The sequence below is a fragment of the Papio anubis genome, chromosome 3 (genome assembly GCF_008728515.1).
Source record: "Papio anubis isolate 15944 chromosome 3, Panubis1.0, whole genome shotgun sequence".
Taxonomy (NCBI): domain Eukaryota; kingdom Metazoa; phylum Chordata; class Mammalia; order Primates; family Cercopithecidae; genus Papio; species Papio anubis.
In genome coordinates, this window is record NC_044978.1 from 139,500,759 (window position 1) to 139,519,328 (window position 18,570).

An 18,570-nucleotide genomic window follows, 5' to 3' on the forward strand; every position below is an offset into this window, starting at 1 on the left:
TATTGACCTTTAGTTTCTTTTACGTCTAGATTTCTTTGCCAATGGGTTGTAGAATTGGAAGTCAAGGAATAACACTTATATTCTATGAGCTAAACGCTGCTCTAATTGTAACCTGTAGTATATATTATCCTCATTTTTACATGTGAGGAAACTAAGGCACGGAAACGTTAAATATCTTGCTCATAGTCACACAGCTGGAGGTGCTGGAAGCAGTATTATGAAGCATTGGTAAGCACTGTGTTAACTGACAAAATGAGCATATACCACTAACAGCTCTTAGCTCGTGCTTCCCCAGAGCCAGATGAAACTTGCATTAAATCTAAGTAAAATGCTGTTGCAACGCAAACTTAGCTTCAAGAACATACAACTTCCAGCCAAATCACTGCTTCCAAGTTCTTCTGTGTAGAAATTTTAGAACCCCCCACCACCACTCACATTAGAATCCTAGCTTGACCTATGTTTACTGTCTTCAGATGTCTGAATCCAGAAAGTACTATACCTGTGTCCGCTTTTATACTTAAGAAAGTGAATTATAATTCCATGATTCTACTTCTGTCTTCCTGTAGGGCTGAAACTGCCTCGCTACATTCCGTTTCCAACAAACAGCATTCAGTCTGGGATGCAATATGAGTGCACAATAATTGTTTAAGAACTTTACTTCTAATACCATGCTTTATCCAAAGAAAACATTGTTTCTAATTTGTGAGGAAATGTGAACAGGTTTGTCTTTAACTGCCACAAATACAAAACTCAAACTAAAAAAAATATGTAGGCTAAAACTGCAAGGCAATAGCACTGGCTCGATCTCAAACCCCACAATTTTCCCCATTATCTTCCTGAAGTGGTTGCAGCCGGTAATTTTAATGTTTCTTCTGAGAGTGACTCCCTCTGCTGCTCCTGCAAAGCCATGACCTAAATCAGAAAAGTGCTAAACGCAGTTAAGGCCTAATAGAGCATACTTGCTGTTTGCACTAATTGGAGAACCTAGCATACATTAGAGAACAGTTATATTTAAGTCTCAACAATAATTCTAAATAAGCTAAGAGGGTTTGCTTAGTAGAGCTCATGCCCTGTTCATGTCCTTAGGGGGGTTGCTTAAAATAGACCCGTACGAATTCTGACTAGGACAACCAGCTCCCAAACTACAATAGGAGGCATTTGAGGACCCTGTCTTAATTAACTCTACCCTCAGTATCCAGAATACAGGGAGTCAATAAATGTCAGTTACAATCTAATGATTCCTAATTCTTTGCAAGTGTTTGGAAAGTTTATTCTTTGAAGTTTTAAGCATTCTCTAAGCTAGAATACACAAAAGTATTTTTCTAAACAGAAGTAAACTAGCCTACGTTTCCTTATTGTATATTCCTAATGTGAATTCATAAATTTTCTGTATTCCTACAATGGAAACGTATACGACAGAATTGTAATGAACTTTAGTTGTCTTCATTGTTGACTGACTGTTTATACCACACCAATATGCAAACATGCATAAAGGAATTTTTACTCTTTTGTAGGAAGACATATTTTTTTGTAAAGTATCAGTTAAGATAATAGGGAATTATCCCAATCTGATTAGAGACTTCAGTAATTTTTTGTCCTGAGTTTGGTGGTGTTAACACTCAAACACTAGTTGGTGCTAGATAAGCAGCATACCAATGCTGTGTAGCCCAGATAAAATGCATTTATAAACTAGGAGGGTCCTAATTCAGAAGCACACTGATCACACACACACACACACACACACACACACACACACACGCTGCCTTTTACTAGTAAAATCTTTCATTCTTGGAAGTCAGAAACACTGCAAATTCCCTGGAGCTAGGAGTTCCCAGCAATCCTGAATGAAACAATTAGGGCATAGCCAGAAAGGAGAAAGTTGTTGCCTACAGCCTAGAGAATTTCCCAAGGACCTATTTAAAATGACTGCTGTCTAAACCGCAGTTACAAAACTCAGTACACTCACAAATAATGCCTATTCTATGTTTTATCTTAAATATCTGTTGTTTCCTTGATCATATCTGAAGATATATACATACTTCTAATTTCTGCAGTACTTCAACAACAGAATGAAAACCTTGTCCACATTGTAAAGTGCTTAAATTAACTTTCCCATGTTAATCGTACTTGGACTTTCATTCATAAGAAATAGTTCATTTGGATCTTTAAGTCATCACCACAAGGAAATCATACCTTGAGGGTATGGGCTAGTGTTCTAGTCCAAGGAAAGGAGAAAGAAGAGGAAGAAGAAGGGAAAGGAGGTCTGACCATCAGACCATTTATAACATGTGTGATTCTGAGAGGAAAGTGTTAATAGTGGCTCAAGATAAACAGGCTGGGGTAATGTACTGCAGTGATGATGATAGTAGCTGATAGTGGAGTTTGGTGCTTTATCCTTCCTTTGATAACTAACAGACAACACATGAAGAGCTGGTATCCCTGGAACATGGAGGATAACAAAGATAAAAGTGGTAGAATAGTGCATTTTACAGACCATAAGATTCAAACAAAAATTTTGCTAATCAAGCACTGAAGGAACTAAATAAACGAAATGGACAAGAACTGCAGTGAAATGCACACACCCAACAGAGTACGTTTCCTTTTCCACTTAAGACGAGACTCAGTCTCCAATCTTTAACTTGCCTACTCTATAAAAAGTGCAAGAGGAAAACAGTCTATCCTAAGCATTTTTTCTTTTTTAATCTCTTCTCCCTTCTTTCAATATTAATCCATTTACAATCTCCTGTTTGATTATCTTTATTGATCCTTTTTCTACCCAGTCTTTTTAATTTGGTTATTGTAAGCTCTCAGCAGGAATCCTATCTCTTGTTTGACATCTTTGGGGACTTTAACTTGTCCTTTTCCCAAACAGTTCTCTCACCGTGTCCCGTCCCCCTCTCCCACCACCCACCCCCATGGCTCAGTCCTTTGTGCGCCCAATAACAGCAGGCGAATTCCACAGGGAGTCATGCGGTTGATTCCACGACTATTCATCAGGTTGTTCACTTAAGCTTCCAAACACCCCCCTCTAAGTATCCCTGGCTAGCGCCCTGAGAACTTGTTATCAATGTTAGGAAATCTACAAGCTATGATTCTTGGTGGAGATTCCTTTTTAAATGGACAGACAGATGAACTCTGGAAGTGTGCATAAGAAAACAAGAGCAGAACCTCGGGGATGGGAGGCATCTGGCGAGAAGGGAAGGAAGGATTTATGAGCAGGGCCACTTAGCAGGGCAGCAGGAAAATTTACTCCCGAAGAAGCTATCGCTAATTCACAAAGCCTTGCTAATCACTTACCTCCCCACCCAGACCACACTCCTATGCTAGGCGCTCCCCTCCACTTCCAACAACCCCACCCCCATCCCCAGCGCCTCTCTAAGATCAGAGGGAATGCTCTCCGGAACCCCTAGGGTGTCTGAACATCACCTGGGGAGTTGGGGCTACCGTAGAGCCCCCCTTTACTCTCCAAATTTGGAAATAGTAGTAACCGAGAGTGAGGGGAGAATCCCTGAATTGCCTCTGAATGCTGCATAAGCTTCCTTCATCCTCTCCTTTTCCAGGAAAAGCTGAGCTGCCTCGCCTGAGCCGCCTCGTCTGAGCCGGCTATCACCACTGAACTGGGCTGAGAGACCCAGGTAGGAGTTGGGCTTGGCCAGAAGTTTTGGGGCCCAGGTGACCCGAGAGAGACCGCAGAGGGGTCAGCCTTGGCTCTTTCTTCTCCGCTCCATTCCAGTCAAGCTTCCCTGGCTTGGAAGGCTGGGAGCTGCTGCTAACACTTCAAACTAGGGGAACAAGAAGGGAGCCGGGCGATCAGCTCCTGAGCCTCCCCTCCTCCCTTACCCATCGCCAACTCCCGGCCACATACTTCCCAACCCGGCTTCGCCCAGGGCTCCGGTCACTTATGTTAAAGCTCACAGGCGTTAAATTAAAATGTCAGAGTTATAAACTGGTCGGCCACCCCGGGGAATTTCGGATGCGGTTTGAACAACCAGCCGGTTCCCCCAGAGCTCTGTGATTTTCATTTCTACGTCCCCTGGTGGGAGGCAGACATGAATTGGGGTATGTATGAGTGCAGAGGCATGCACACCCCGGGCCTGCCTCCAGCCGGGTACGCGGATTCGGGTGGGCTGTGTATTTCCACAGCACCTGAAGCAGCAGGCGAGGGGGACGGATGCTTTTGAGTCCTTGACAGTAATGGACACATTTCCTTAGCTGAGCGCCCTTCGGGGTCTAGTGTGCTCAGAGACTCAGTGAAGATCCTGCTACCCCAGACTTGGCACAGCGCGAGGAGCCTCTGTGCATCACGCGCTTCGGGGTGCATCTACGGTATATCACAGAGCGACCCGCACCGAGAGTCTCTCCAAACCTCTGTGTGTACAATATGCAACAACGTGCGTGTGTGGAGCTGAAAGTGCACAAGACAACCCAGGCTCCCACACGTATGGAGACGGATCGGATGCGTGTCCACACCCCGTTCGTCCCCGGTCCATTCGTGCCCATCTCGGAAGATAGATTAAACATTAATAATAATAATAATAATAATAAAGCTTCTTGACTAGTTGGGAAAGTGGAATTTAGAGTGGTTTCCAGTTGAGAGCAACGAGGCAAATTGAGGAAGTCAGGAGAACTGGGGAGGAGGAGAGGAAGGAGGGAAGGAAGAAGCGAAGGGAGGTGGCCGCGGAGCCTGGCGGACCCCCTTACCTTGGGCGGCGGAGCCAGTGCCGCTGGCGCTGAGCAGGGCCAGGGCAGGTAGTACGAGCATTTGCAGCAAGTATCCCAGTCCCAGTCCGCAGCGGGCCGCTGTCGCCCGTAGACCTTTCCTCATCGTAGACAGAGGTGTGCCGGGGGAGGGCGGGGGAACAGAGAGACGCGCAAACAGCGGAAAGCCCCACTGGGCAGAAGCTGAATCCGTGCACCGCGAAGCAGTCCGAAGAAATAACGACAACCGAGCGCCACACTCCACTTTCTCCAAGGGCAGGGGCCAAAAGGGGGAGGAGAGGAGACGCCGAGGAGGAGTTTGAAGGTCCCTCTTTTCCAATGCCTTCTAACTGACGTCTCCCGCGAGCGACTGCTCTGCCCCCACTTGGGAAGTCCAGGGAGGCGCAAGGCAGCCACCTCCGCCGCTCCCCCCAGCAGCAGGAGCAGCCGCAGCTCCGCCGCACGCCGAGTCTGGACTGCTCTCCGGGTCCCCTCGCCTGTGAGGAACACACACAGACACCGGGTGTGGGGGTGGGGGTTGAAGTGGGGAGTGGGAGGAGGAGGGAACGGAGGGAGGAAGCTTGGGCACCGTCAGGCGCTCTGGTCTCCAATCTTAGTGTTCTCACGCCGGCGGAGAGATGTCCCGGTTGTCGCTGCTGGGTGGCCAAGGAGGGTCACATCCTAGAGTAGGGCGCACGGGTGCGCGAAGGCGCTCGGCAAGGAGGCGTAGAGGGCGCAGCACAACTCCGCTGGGGGGTAACCGGGGGCGGGAGCACGCCCGCCCGCCTTATGTAAGCAAGGATTGGAGAGAGATCAGCGCCCAGGGCGGAAGGTGGAGATCAGCTGTGGGTTTGCCCGCTGAAGCCGAGGCGAGAGATTCCAGAGGAAGAAGCAAGAAGCGGCTGCGGAGAATGGCCGCGCGCCTGCCTCCCGCGGTGCGCCAGACCCGGACGCCAGGAGTGCAGCGGGCGCACCCTGGGCCACTTGGCTGTGTCCAGTGGAGCTCAGCCTACCGCCTGCCACCTTCTTCGCCGCGCCGGCAAAGCTTGAGCCGTACTCCCTGGGACTGGACTCGCTATACGACTTCGGGTCTTGCGTTTGACCAAGCCGGTGCGGGCTCGAACTGAAGTCCTTCTTGGTTGGGGAAGAAGGCATGAAGCTTTTGCAGTGCTCCAGCTGCTGTCCTGGGGTTGTCAGCGCCTGTCAGACTGCTTTATGTTCCGAGCGCGTGTGACCCCTTTGCAGTGGAACAGAAACTAAAAGCTCCATGAAAACTCATTCTGCAACAGTGCTTTCTTTGCGTGCATCTTGGTGGCTGACAAGGGTGGTGAGGCGATACTGGAAGGAAGAAACTCTCTTAGAAAAAAAATGCAAAGCAAAATTTGTAGATACTCAAAGTGATGATGGAGCCTATAACATGTTTTTCAAATTTCTAATAGTGTGTGTAAGAACTCGAGCTGCTATGAATTTGTTTACCTTTCTATGGGAAATAATTGTCTACGTAGCCGGGTTGTGAATCCCTGTTGTCATGATGAAGGAAGGATGCAAGACTGGGTGGGTAAAATAAGGAAAGACTAGACAAAAGGAAAGTGAATTTATTAAAAGATCAACACGCAGACACAGCATTTTGGGAAAAAGAAAACCATTTCCCAAGATTAGCATATCTTTAAACTAATAATACATCAGGGAATTTTATGTTCTTGGTGCCAAGGGGGCCATGTGTAAACACACATGCACACACACACGCAGGAAACATGAGGTCTAATTTTGGCTGTGGTCATAACTACTGTTACCCTGGGTAAGTCAGGTAACCTGTGAATGTCTCAGTTTCTTCATTTGTGAAATATTTTGATAGTTTCAAAGTTCTCTTAAGTTCTAGCGTTCTATGATTCTGCCTGCACAGCCCCATCTAGGCAATAAGACCTATCTTGGATGAATCAGGGAGATCCAGAAAGGTAGTATTTGCCAAAGACATTGACAAAACCGGCCACTTCTTATTTCTGTGGAGACTCTGTCCACCACACAAAACTCTTCTTCACTCTCTTCATCTTCTCCATACCAAGATATCATGATATTTGACAATAGGGTAGGTGCTGGCACCAGACTGTCTGCCTTCAGTTCTTAGCATTTCTTATTACTTGACTGATATTGAGCATTAAAGCTAGGTGCCTCTCTTCCCTAACTTGTAAGATGGGTCTAGTAACAGGAACTATCTCATAGGGTTATTTGAGGATTGTATAAGTTAAACATATGTAAAATGCCTGACACCAAAATTGTAAACTGCTGTTCTTACCGTTCATGAAAAATTCCCATTAGCCTTATGCTATCTCGACCAGTGCTGTTCAGCAGAAATTTCTGGAATGAAGAACATGTTCATATCTGTGCTTTCTGAGCTGGTAGTTATGAGATACATGTGGCTACTTGCAATGTGACTAGTGTGAATTGGAAATTTTTATTTAATTAATTTTAATTTAAATAGTCACATGTGGCCGGCGGCTACCATATTTTATGGTGTATTGAGGCCACTAATAACTTGTCAAGTATTTTGAGAATGACTTCACAAGGGATTATTATTATACTTATCTGTATGTACAATTTTACTAAGAAGGACAACAGCTTAAATACTAAGAAATCTCCACATATACTCGCCATCACATCAACAACATCCAAAAGTTATTTGTTTATTTATTTACAAGTTTATTGCCTGTCTTCTTACATTAGAATTTAACTGTTTTAAGACAGAGATTTTGCCTTTGTTCATTATTTCAACCACAGCTCCTAAACTGAGCCTGATATATAGTTGGTACTCAATCAATATTGATTGATTTCCTGCCCAAAAAGCTCAATGGGGAAGACTCCTCAAAGTCTAGGACAGCTAAAGAAGGTTGAAATAGTCACCTACTCCTGTTTGGGGCATTGAGGTACTCAGTGACAGATACCACATGCAATTAGTTCCTTAAAATAAATAAGAGATTAAAAGAGGAAATGTAGTTAAATACTGAAATTCAGCCTAAAGATGGCAGGAGAATGGTTTGAGAAGTGTATAGAGTGATGAGGTAGAAAAGGAAGAGGAGAGTGACAGCACCACACCAAGGACAGGAAAAACACCAGCAATAGATCAGCTTTACACAGCAGGCAAGTTTCCTGCTATCTACAAATACAGATGAAACTTGTCTTGTGGATTAACATCCTGCCTACTTTTGTTGATCATCACATTTTTTCCTCATGAGAGAAATAATAGTGTTTTGTATGCTCCTGAGAATAGGCTTACTAATGTCACCGAGATCTGGGCTCAAATGACACTGCTTAGGGAGGCATTCACTGACCAAGTTACCTAAAATAGCAACAATCTATCATCCAAAGTATTATTTGCCGACTTTGATTTTCCATATAACACTTATTTTATATATGTACATATATGTGTGTGTGTATATATATGTATATGTACATGTATATACACACGCTCCAATAAAATTCTCAGGGGAGGAATTTTTTTTTCTAATACATTCAGTGCTGTATACCCAGAACCTGGAACAATACCTTGTACATAACAGGTGATCAATAAATACTTACTGAATATTGAATGGACTGAATCAGAGCCAATGGATTTAAAACCGAGCTAAGTCCTTCATTAAACCTTCTTGCTCTCCTCTTCAGCCTCCCAAGTTATCAAATTATGAGTAGGCTTTCCTAGTTGTTGAGTAAAATCAAGTTTTGACAAATTTTCAACAAAAATTTATTGGAATTTGACTTTTTAGGGTTGGAATACTGCAGGTGTTTAAGGGACAGACATGAAATTCATCTCATCTTGAAAAACGAAAAGCTTCATTTAAATCCATATACAAGGGCTTTCTTTTTCTTGGCTGCAGTGAGTGGAGAATTAACTCTGGGATAATAAATCCCAGTGACAGGTGCTAATGGGAATTAAGCATGCAAATCCCCTGCATATCCCTCCAGAAATCTACACCAAGAAAAGTATGCTATTTAGCATGTAGGCTGCTTAGTAATAATATCATTTACTCGGAACTAGTACTGAAAAAGTTTCCAGTTTAAAGCTTACATCAAAAACAACTGATCATATATTTTAATTATGGAAATATTTTCTTTCGTTTTATCTCTCTCCTTATAGGTTTGATTCCTCACTTTTTATATGTTTTGTGTACTTTTAAAAATAAATCTCCATAGCAGGGATATTATTAGCTGGATTAACTGGCAACATAGGAGAAAGAGGATTTTAGTGAATAAATAGGATGGTGATGAGGAAAACTCCTTTCCTACGAGTTGGGAGTTCAGAGTCCTCACATAATGTTACTGATAGACATCAACTAAGGAGAGCCAGATGGTCTAGATTCAGTTGATTCAATCCTCCTTCCCTACCTTAGTCCAGAGAAAGAGATTTAACTTGTCATAAACCAAAACTCTCTAGGGCTTTAAGCTTTTTATTAATTGTATTAGATAAGACCCATTTGGTTGCAAGTGAAAGAAACCCAACCCGAACCAGCTTAAGTAAAAAGATAATTTATCACTGTACATAACTCAAAAACCATGGATAAGAAATATCTATTTAATAATAGATACCATTTACTGTCACTGCGTGTCAGGCACTTTCTAAGCTCTTTACATGTGCTATCTCATTTAATCATCATAACTGAATGAAAGTGCCATTATTATCTCCATTTCATAAATGAGGAAACAGAGTGGTTATGTAATTTTGCCCAAGGTCACACACAGTATTTACTAGCGACAGTCTGATTTGAGGGATCATTTCCTAGACCCATGCATTTAAATATCACTCATGGGACTTAGTACTTCCCCCACCCTCAATATGTTGGTTATGCTCTCCTCTGTTTTGGTTTCATTCACAGACTTACGATCTCCATCCTGGGATTCCCAGCACCTCCAGGTTTACGTTGTCTTTATCATTGTCAATCTCAACACAAAGCACACTCATTTCCAAATGGCAAAACATAAATACAGAATTATGGCCCTGGCCTATCTTGGGCCACATACTCACAACTGAGGTAATTACTGCGGCCAGATATTTGGCATATACTGAGAGGCAGGGCCTGGGTCATGTGCCAATATTTGCCAACTGGAAACTTGGACTGAAAGTGGGGATAAGGGATTGTCCAAAGGGATACACTGGAAAATGATTAATACAAAAAAAAAAAGAAAAAAGAAAAAGATGCCAAAGAGAATGGATGTAGGGCAGAAAAATAACAAATCCCTATTCTGTGGTATATGCAGCCGGATGAGTTACCACTGTAGCAAAAGAAGAGCACTAGTTAAGAAGGGCTGAAGAGAGCCAACCCCCTGTAGATTGCTTTTCCCATTAACTGACTGAAAGAATTAAGTCCAATTCAATTCAATTCAGAAAACTTTCACTTCCCCCCTATTATATTGTGGTTCCACTCTAGGACCCTTAGGGAAAAATATACATGAGGTGTAGTCCTTGTGTGGAAATGGCTCAGAATCTAACAGGCAATATAAATGAATAAACAGAAGGATTTTAAATAGAGACAAAAATATTGTGGGAATATAAGGATATGGGAGCCTGGGAAGAAGATTTATGTAAAAGTAAGACACACACTTGTGTGTCAGCAATATTATGCTTCACACAATGGGTGTATTTATCTCTAACAATAAGGAACCTGGGAGTAGGCAGTAGATGGCCACCGTGGAAGCTCAGTTATGCTCTTTTCATGGCTTGGCTCCAAGCTCCAGAATGTACAGCTTTCATTCTCACAGTTGCTTGACAGCTTTTCCACCTCTAGGAGTCATGTTTCATTTTTCAGGCAGAAGAAGGCGGAACAGGCCTGAGGGGCTGCAACTAGCCTAGACGCCTTCCAAATAACTTTTTTGGAAGCCCTCAGTCCAAGTAGTTTCCATTTCCTTGATGGTCTGTCAAATAACCCCCTAAGATCAATCACAAGTGGTGGATAAGGAGAAGGGTGTTGTACATGTTGGCCAGATCATCTGAGTTGGACACAACTCTTTTGGAGAGAAGGAACAAGGGGAAGGCACAGAAAGAAAGACATTAAGACAGGATATTTGAGGATGGATTTGAAGAATTATAGGTAAATGAAAAATAGTTTGTTGGTTGAGAAAAAAGGGAGAAAAGGGAGGAAAGTGTGTTCTTTTTTTCTTTTTTTAGAGATAGAGTCTTGCTATGTTGCCCAGGCTGGAGTTCACTGGCTATTCACAGGTGCAAGTATAGGGCATGACAGCCATGAACTCCTGGCCTCAAGTGATCCTCCTGCCTCAGTCTCTGGAGTCTCCAAAATAGGGGAGGGGTGAGTGTGTTTTCTATCACACTGGGAAATAGAAAGATGGAAAGGACTCCATTATTCAGTTCACTGAAGTGTATTTACTGAATGTTTGGAAAAAAATGTGTAGCATTAAGGTAGAGTTTCATGGAGTTTATAGTTGGATGGTAGAAATGATATTTATAAAAAAGAAACAAAGCAAAAATAAACGAAAGATAACAGGAAAGATGGAGAAAAAAGAAAGGGGGGAAAGAAGAAAGGATGCAGGGGACAAAGGAAGAAAGGGAAAGAAGAAAGACAAAAAGAAGAAATGAAGGAAGAAATAAATAAAATCCAATGTGATTTCTGCATTGGTGTAGCATATTGTAACTGCTACAAGAGGGAGGAAACAATGAAAAGGTCAATAAAAACTATAAGGAAAATAATAGAATATCTAATTTAGAAGAGTATTACTGGAGATAGAGATTATAATTATTGCTCACCAGAGCTTTTCTAATATCTCATTTTATTTTAAATTTATCTGCCAAGTTAGACCACAGTCATTTTTCTCATTTTACAGATGGAAGAAATAAAATACATAATGGAATGGTGGGAAGAATCTGGATCAGGAAACATGAATTTAGTCTCCATTTATCTAAAGTTATTTGCTCAGAAATCCCTGTAAGTTCTTTGCACTTTAATTTATTTGTTACAAGAAATGGTAACAATACGAATGCACAAAGTTCCTGTGACTATAAAAGGTGTGTGAAAGTGCTTTGTAATATGTCTACACTGAAGATGTTATTAGGGCAAGATATGCTCTATATTGTCTATTGTACTTAACTTACATAATCATCTGAAAAATATAGTATTAGTGATGTGGCTTTCTGTACATGAATGATGCCACCCTAGTATAATCTTTGGAGCTACTGTCAGTATCTCCCTCCTTTGCTCACATCACCTATTCAATTAATATTTTATAAGTCCATCCAATTTCACTACTTAAAGAGCTATACGATCTATCCCATTATCACCAGCCCTACAGCCTCACAATATATTTGCTTGTTACTGAGAGGTCTTGTAATTATTTCCTTAGTAGCTAGTTTGCCTTTACATTCTAGTCCATGCTCTCCACACCTCCCAGAAAGACCTTCTAATATGTAAAACCTGTCATTTTACTGTCCTAAAATCTTAGTCAATGATTCCTCACTGCCTCAGACCTGCTTTTCCAAAGACCACTACAGGGAACTCCTGTCCTTTAAAAAAGCAGTTCTAGAACGAACAGAGGATGATAGGTTGCACTATTCTTTAGTCTTTACTCCTTTCCAGGTAACATAATTACCCAGTTATTTCCTTTGCACTTTGCCTTGCAGGACCACCCACTGCACAGTGGGTCATATTGGCTTCCTCTCTCACTGATGGTTGCTGAGCCATGGGACTTGCTTTGACCAGTGATCTTGGGCAGGTGCTACAGTGTGCCAGTTGCTCCCATTGCATACTTCTACTCATTTTCATGTGTTCTCACCATTAGTCCTAAGACATTAGAACATTTTCCAGGTTCTAATGTCTAACCACCAAACTAAGGTGGATAAGAGACACATAGAGAGATGCGCAGCCTGGAGCCTTGTGCTTGCTGTCTGGAGTCCAGAGCCTGAGTTGCATCAGAGCCAATGACCTATGAGCAAGAAAAATAAGGTACTTGTGTTCAGCTACCGAGCTCAGGGTTAATTTTCTATACAGCAATGTTGCAGCAAGAGGTGTCTAATGTGCCTAGTGTGAGAAATCATGTCCTCAGATTAAGCTCAAGATAAATAAAATGAAAATCTCCCTGAGAGTACCACTAAGCTAATAGAAAATAAGACAGACTACAGAACTAAATAGGCTGACTCTGAAAAGTGCAGTGAGAGAGTTATGGAAACATCACTATGGGAGATGAGAGGAAAGGACACTTACTTCACATTGAAGAACCAGTGAAATCTTAAATGAAAGCACATTAGACCCAGGTCTTGAAGGATAAATAGAATTTGCTTTTGCTGAGTTGGGAAGAAGAAAGAACTGGAGCCACAGCAGGCAAAAGGAGCACAGGAATAGCAAATACTGAGTGACTTAGGTTGGAGGCCAGAAAGCATCATGCTTAATGCTTTTATCATCATCCTTATAAAAATTATAGTTGTTAACATTTTTGAATACTCATTAATCAAACACCTTGTTTTGTATAAAGAGAGATAAATATTCATTTAATACACACAACAATACTATATATGGAGTGGTATCATTATTATCCTCATTTTAAGCTTGAGGAAATTGAGGTTTGTTTGGGTTAACTTGCCTATGCTAAATTAGTGTCAGCTTGGGATCTGAAGTTGAATTTATCTGGATGCAGGCAAATACTGGGAGGAAAATTTGGAAAGGAAGATAAAGCTATTTTTTCAAAGGCGTTTTGTGGTTTGCTAGGAAGTCTGTCCCACATTATGCATAGAATAGGAAGTGACCAAAGGTCTTTGGGCAATGAGGTAATATCATGACCGTTTCTCGCGGCAATGTGCAAGCTGGACTAAAGTGGGAAGAAAAATCATGGAGTATCCATTTAGGAGTATATTCCAACAATCAAGATGAGAAGCAGCGAGAGCCTGGATGTAGGTAGTAGTAAGCAGAAAATGAGTGAAGGGGATATATGCAAGATACCCAATTGGGATGGTGGTTACTACTGCCAGAACACAGGATGATAAATTTGTGTTTTAAATATTCATGATATAATTAAGAATAAATTATGTAACCCTGAAAAACTACTTGAAACAGTAAGCCACCCTCAACTTAATTAAAGGCATTAAAGAATTAAAAATAAGATTTAAAGGGCCAGTGGGACACATTCATTTCTTAGGATTACTGGTGTTTATGGGGTCTTGAAATCGTTTATTCAAGAAATACTGTAATGACTCACCAACATTTTGGATACATAGCCATATTATTTGCTTTTCAAAGTCCCTAAAACTCTACCTGGCACAGAGAAGGTAATCAATAAATCTTTTAAAAATAAATAAAAAACTTAAAGTAAAACAATAAATAAATAATAATAATATTTTATAATATGTAACCTAAATCAGTTATTACAATTAGAAATCTTTTACTTGGTTTTTTTTCTAAATTTACTTATAACTTCATTGTTAGAAATGTGTTGTGCCTTATCCTGCAGAAACATGCCATAAATTATGGTTTGGAATTCAGCCCACACAATCTTGTTAATCATGTGTCATTATGTGGAAAACAATGCTATTACAGCATATATAATCCAATCCAAATATAACTTATAGTTAAATGAAAGCAAAAGCAAGACATTTGATCTTTGTACTTGTAGAAAAAATAAAGAAGAATGAGGAAAAAAGTGTAAAGATTTTAAGGAGATTTCTAAGTTCATTTTATGTCGTTTCCAACAATTCCAAACTGTGAAGCCATTCCTCTTGTTTCATGTCTAATTTCAATTGGAAATAGGAGGATTTTTTTCCACTAACTAGCCTTATGTTGATTGTAGCTGTTTTTTGCTTATTTGCTGTATGTTAAGAAATTAAATTAAAAGAACAAAGAAGGTAAAAACAGAAATAAATTTTTCTCATCACATGGAGGAAAACAAATATAAAATACAGAGAAGGAAAGAAAGAGTAAAACAATTCAAGGGAGAATTTTCTAGAGGTATTTTAAACAGAACTGTGTGAAATACAAGTCCCCAAATAATGAGATGAAGTTAAATAGTGAGGAAGCAATAGTTCAGATAATCATCCACAAGGGCCACTACCCCACTAGCCAAAAACAGCCAGGTATTATGGAGCAGGATTAAGTGGGCGATCCAACAGTATAATTTATGAAAATATTACAAGTTAGATATTTTTAAGAATAAATGCCTTGCAATGATTTGCCTGCTTGTTTATATATGTTACTATTCTAGACTTTTAGCTAGCTTCTCAAGAACGATTTTATTGTGTTGTAGTAATATTTAAATCATCATCACCTACTCCAATGCAAAGTAGCACAGTACTTTGCTCCAAAGAGCAAAGAAGTCTTTGTTTCTATTGTTGTCCATGGGGTGTATTTAATAGGGAGGGAATTCTAGAAACTTCCAGTTAAGTCAAGGGAAACTCTGTGTATTAAGAGGAGGAGATCACCTTATATCAACATGATGTGCCCTGGAAAAAAATTTTTTAAAAGAAACCTATTCAGCATTCTGAGCATCGAAGGCAATTTTGCATCAGAGACATCCTGAATGCCCTTAGTGAAAAAGGACACGGGAGGTAATACCGGTTAAAAAGCCATAGTAACTTTCTTGGTCTCCACGCTGGTAGAAGCTACGGGTATCGGTAGTAATCGTGTGCTGCATGGCTAGCAAGACTCAACACAGGGATGAGCCACGAGGCACCAGCACACCTCTACAGTGGTCAAGTGTTTCAGAGCATGAACTCTGAAGCAAAAATGCCTCCTAACTTCTAATTCCTGCTGTGTCCCTTACTAACTTTGTCACTACAGAAAATTTCATGAGCTGCTTATAAGCTATCTGTCCCGTCTATAAATTGGGATATTCATAGCCACTTTATAGTAGGACTTACCTTGTAATATTGTTGTATAGGTCAAACAAATTCATTTACTTACTTCACTAATAACCATGCTTGGATAGAGTGAACATGAATAAATATGAGCTTTAAAAAATTATTATTATAATTCACTAAATAAGTACCTGTTTGTAAAAGATGGTTCAGAAATCTTTTAGTCATGTCACAGACATAAATGGCTTGTTCTATTAAATAGTCATGTCCTGAATAACAATGTTTCAGTCAACAAGAGTCAGCATATACAACAGTGGTCCCATAAGGTTATACCATTGTATTTTCTTTACTGTACCTTTTCTGTGTTTAGATGTGTTTAGATACACAAATACTTACCATTGTGTTACATTTGCCTATAGTATTCAGTGCAGTAACATGCTGTCCAGGCTAGTAGCCTGGGAACAATAGGCTTATGCCATACAGCCTAGGTGTATAGTAGGCTATTTCATTTGGGTTTGTCTAAGGACACCCTATGATGTTTGCACAATGGCAATATCACTGAGGGATGCATTTCTCAGAATGTATGCCTGATGTTAAGTGACATATGACTGTATATTTGTAACATTTTAAGTATTTTTACTTCATAAATGATCTAATGCTACATCCATTCAAATATTTTTGCTCTTCAAAACGAAATAGTTCATGAATATTTAGTTTCAAAACCTCAACATATTCCATATTCCAAATAAATTGGCAAAAGCATGATAGAAGAAAATGCTTCAATTATGTGATTATAACATAAAAATGTGAGCAGCGTGTGTGTTTATGTTTATGCCTTATGTTCACAAACTCAAGATAACACTTGCAGCAAAGGAAACCTACAAGGTCAGTTCTGTGCAGAATAGAACAATATCTACAAATGTTCACAATATTTCTTAAAGAGGGAAAACACTCAAGGGAATGTGACATGGTTTTTATAGGAATTCACCCGATGGGAAATGTGTGTATAATAAGAATGGCTTTTCTTATTCCTCATGATAGAAAGTTGATGTACTCACCCACCATGCTTTTCTAATAGCACTAGTTGATTTGAGCTGAGATTGCCACACTCTTTTACTTAATTCTACAAATGCTTGCATTTATGAAAATTTCCAAGAATGGAGCCTAAATTTGTAGAAAACTTGCAGAATGAAGCTTGCTAACCTATATGTGTATTTAAAATAGCAGATTTCATCTCATTAGCACAAAGGCTAACCAGTTGAATATATCGCTCAGAAAATAGTATAGACATATCCATTTTCTAACATGTCAGCATTCAGTTGGGAGATTATGTTATTGATGTATGTTTCAGGACTTCCCCTCCCTGCCTTCTATACATGTTAGAGACTCATGTGCAGAAACCTGCCCTTTTGGAGATAAAAATGCCTCTTTGTAAGTGAACAGATGGTGTTGCTCAAGTTCAGAGACACATCTAGGCAGAATCTCAAGGGGAGGAGGGACCGCAGGGAGAGCAGGACTGGTGTAGTTTGAAAAGGCTTCCTGGGTGACTCTGATAGTCTCCCACCTCGCCCCCACTGTGCAGCACTGATTTAGAGCTTATAAATACATGAATGTCATGTAGATGTTGATTTGAGCTGCAAAGTAAAAAATGAATGCTTTTCCTGGTAGCAACTTGTCTGATTGCTCTTCTTTGCATTTGATGTCATAATTTTCAAAACCTGAGCATCTTAACAACAACTTTAAATTGGCCCATTTAAAAACATTGGATTAGTTCAAATCCTACATTATTTCCATTTTTATGGGTGGCACTGAATTGCAGGTCCCACAATGTCATTCAAAGATAATTTTTATTTTGGTTGTGTTTTCATGTATATAGGCCACAAAATAAATGAATCATACATATGTGACATAATTAAAGCAACCCACAAATATTATTAGTAAAACCATTGAATTTAGGTTTGAGATTTAAAATAATTATAGTCAAAATTATGTTTAAACTGCTTTAAACCAACCATGAAAAATAATATATGTACTATGTGTTTATAAACTTTCCCATCCACTTGTTAAACTAAAGAAAGAGGGGGAAAGTCTATATGCAGTGTCTGAGCATTCAAGCAATTGTAAATTTCAGGTAGTTTTATTTTGATTTAACTTATATTTTAAGTTCGAGAGTATATGTGCAGGTTTCTTATACAGGTAAGCTTGTATCATGGTTGGTTGTTGTGTGGATTATTTCATCACTCAGGTATTAAGAAGCCCATCAATAATATATTGAATAAACAAAAATGTGATACATATACACCATGGAATACTATGCAGCCATAAAAAAGAACTAGATTATGCCCTTTGCAGGTACATGGATGGAGCTGGAGGCCATTATCCTTAGCAAATTAATGCAGGAACAGAAAACCAAATATCACATGTTCTCACTTATAAGCAGGAGCTAAAATGCTGATAATTTCAGGTAGCTTTTTAATGCCACAGAAGTAAGGGATGCCAGAGAGAAGTTCCAGACATTTAACTGGGTTTCCCAGAGCATAAACACCCTTTGTCACACCCAAAGGGTATTTCTTGTGTTCCTCTGGAGGTACTGAAGATTCCTATTCTTAAAAGGTTGGGAGTATAATGTCATTTCATTTGTTTTGATAGTGTTGTAAAAAGATGAATTTGGACTATCCAAAGAGAAGAAGTTGTCAGAATTGGATTAATTTTCCATACACTACAGAAAAGATTGTGTTTTAAGTTCTGCTTTGATAAATAGATGCAGAAGACTTTCTAGCCCAGCTGTGAGTTTCCTGGAAGGGAATTTATAGAGTCATCTCTGGGTATTCATAGGAATGAGTTCTAGGACCCCTGAGAATACCAGAATCCACAGATGCTCAAGTCCCTGATATAAAATGGCATAGTATTTGCATAAACCTCTGCACATCCTTCTGTACACCTTATATCATCTCTACTTATACCTAATACAATGTGAATGCTCTGTAAATAGTTGTTCTACTGTACTGTTTTTAATTTGTATTTTTTATTATACTGTTTTTTTTTTTCCCAAATATTTTCCATCTGTGGTTGGTTGAATCTGTGGATGCAGAATG

The 18,570-nt window shown here is 40.1% G+C and overlaps 2 protein-coding genes across 3 annotated transcripts in view; one reads left to right on the forward strand and one right to left on the reverse strand.

The window, feature by feature from the left end:
* UNC5C (unc-5 netrin receptor C) overlaps positions 1–4,982 on the reverse strand; it is a 381,402-nt gene extending 376,420 nt beyond the window's left edge. Inside the window, exon 1 of one of the 2 annotated variants that reach the window (XM_003898984.5) lies at positions 4,702–4,982. In XM_003898984.5, coding sequence (XP_003899033.2) covers positions 4,702–4,825 — 124 coding nt within the window. In that variant the 5' untranslated portion in view covers positions 4,826–4,982. The remainder of the gene's footprint in view (positions 1–4,701) is intronic. The other variant, XM_009207211.4, reaches the window with a different exon arrangement.
* Positions 4,983–5,101: 119 nt separating this feature from the next.
* Positions 5,102–8,282, forward strand: LOC103884498 (serine/arginine repetitive matrix protein 2-like). Its single transcript, XM_009207210.2, has one exon. It carries the CDS (start codon positions 5,337–5,339, stop codon positions 5,823–5,825), a length of 489 nt encoding a protein of 162 aa, XP_009205474.1. The 5' UTR covers positions 5,102–5,336; the 3' UTR covers positions 5,826–8,282.
* The last annotated feature ends 10,288 nt before the right edge of the window (positions 8,283–18,570 follow it).

Bases quoted from the DNA above. Each gene is read 5' to 3' on its own strand.
- LOC103884498 (XM_009207210.2), top strand. From the start codon at position 5,337: ATGTCCCGGTTGTCGCTGCTGGGTGGCCAAGGAGGGTCACATCCTAGA.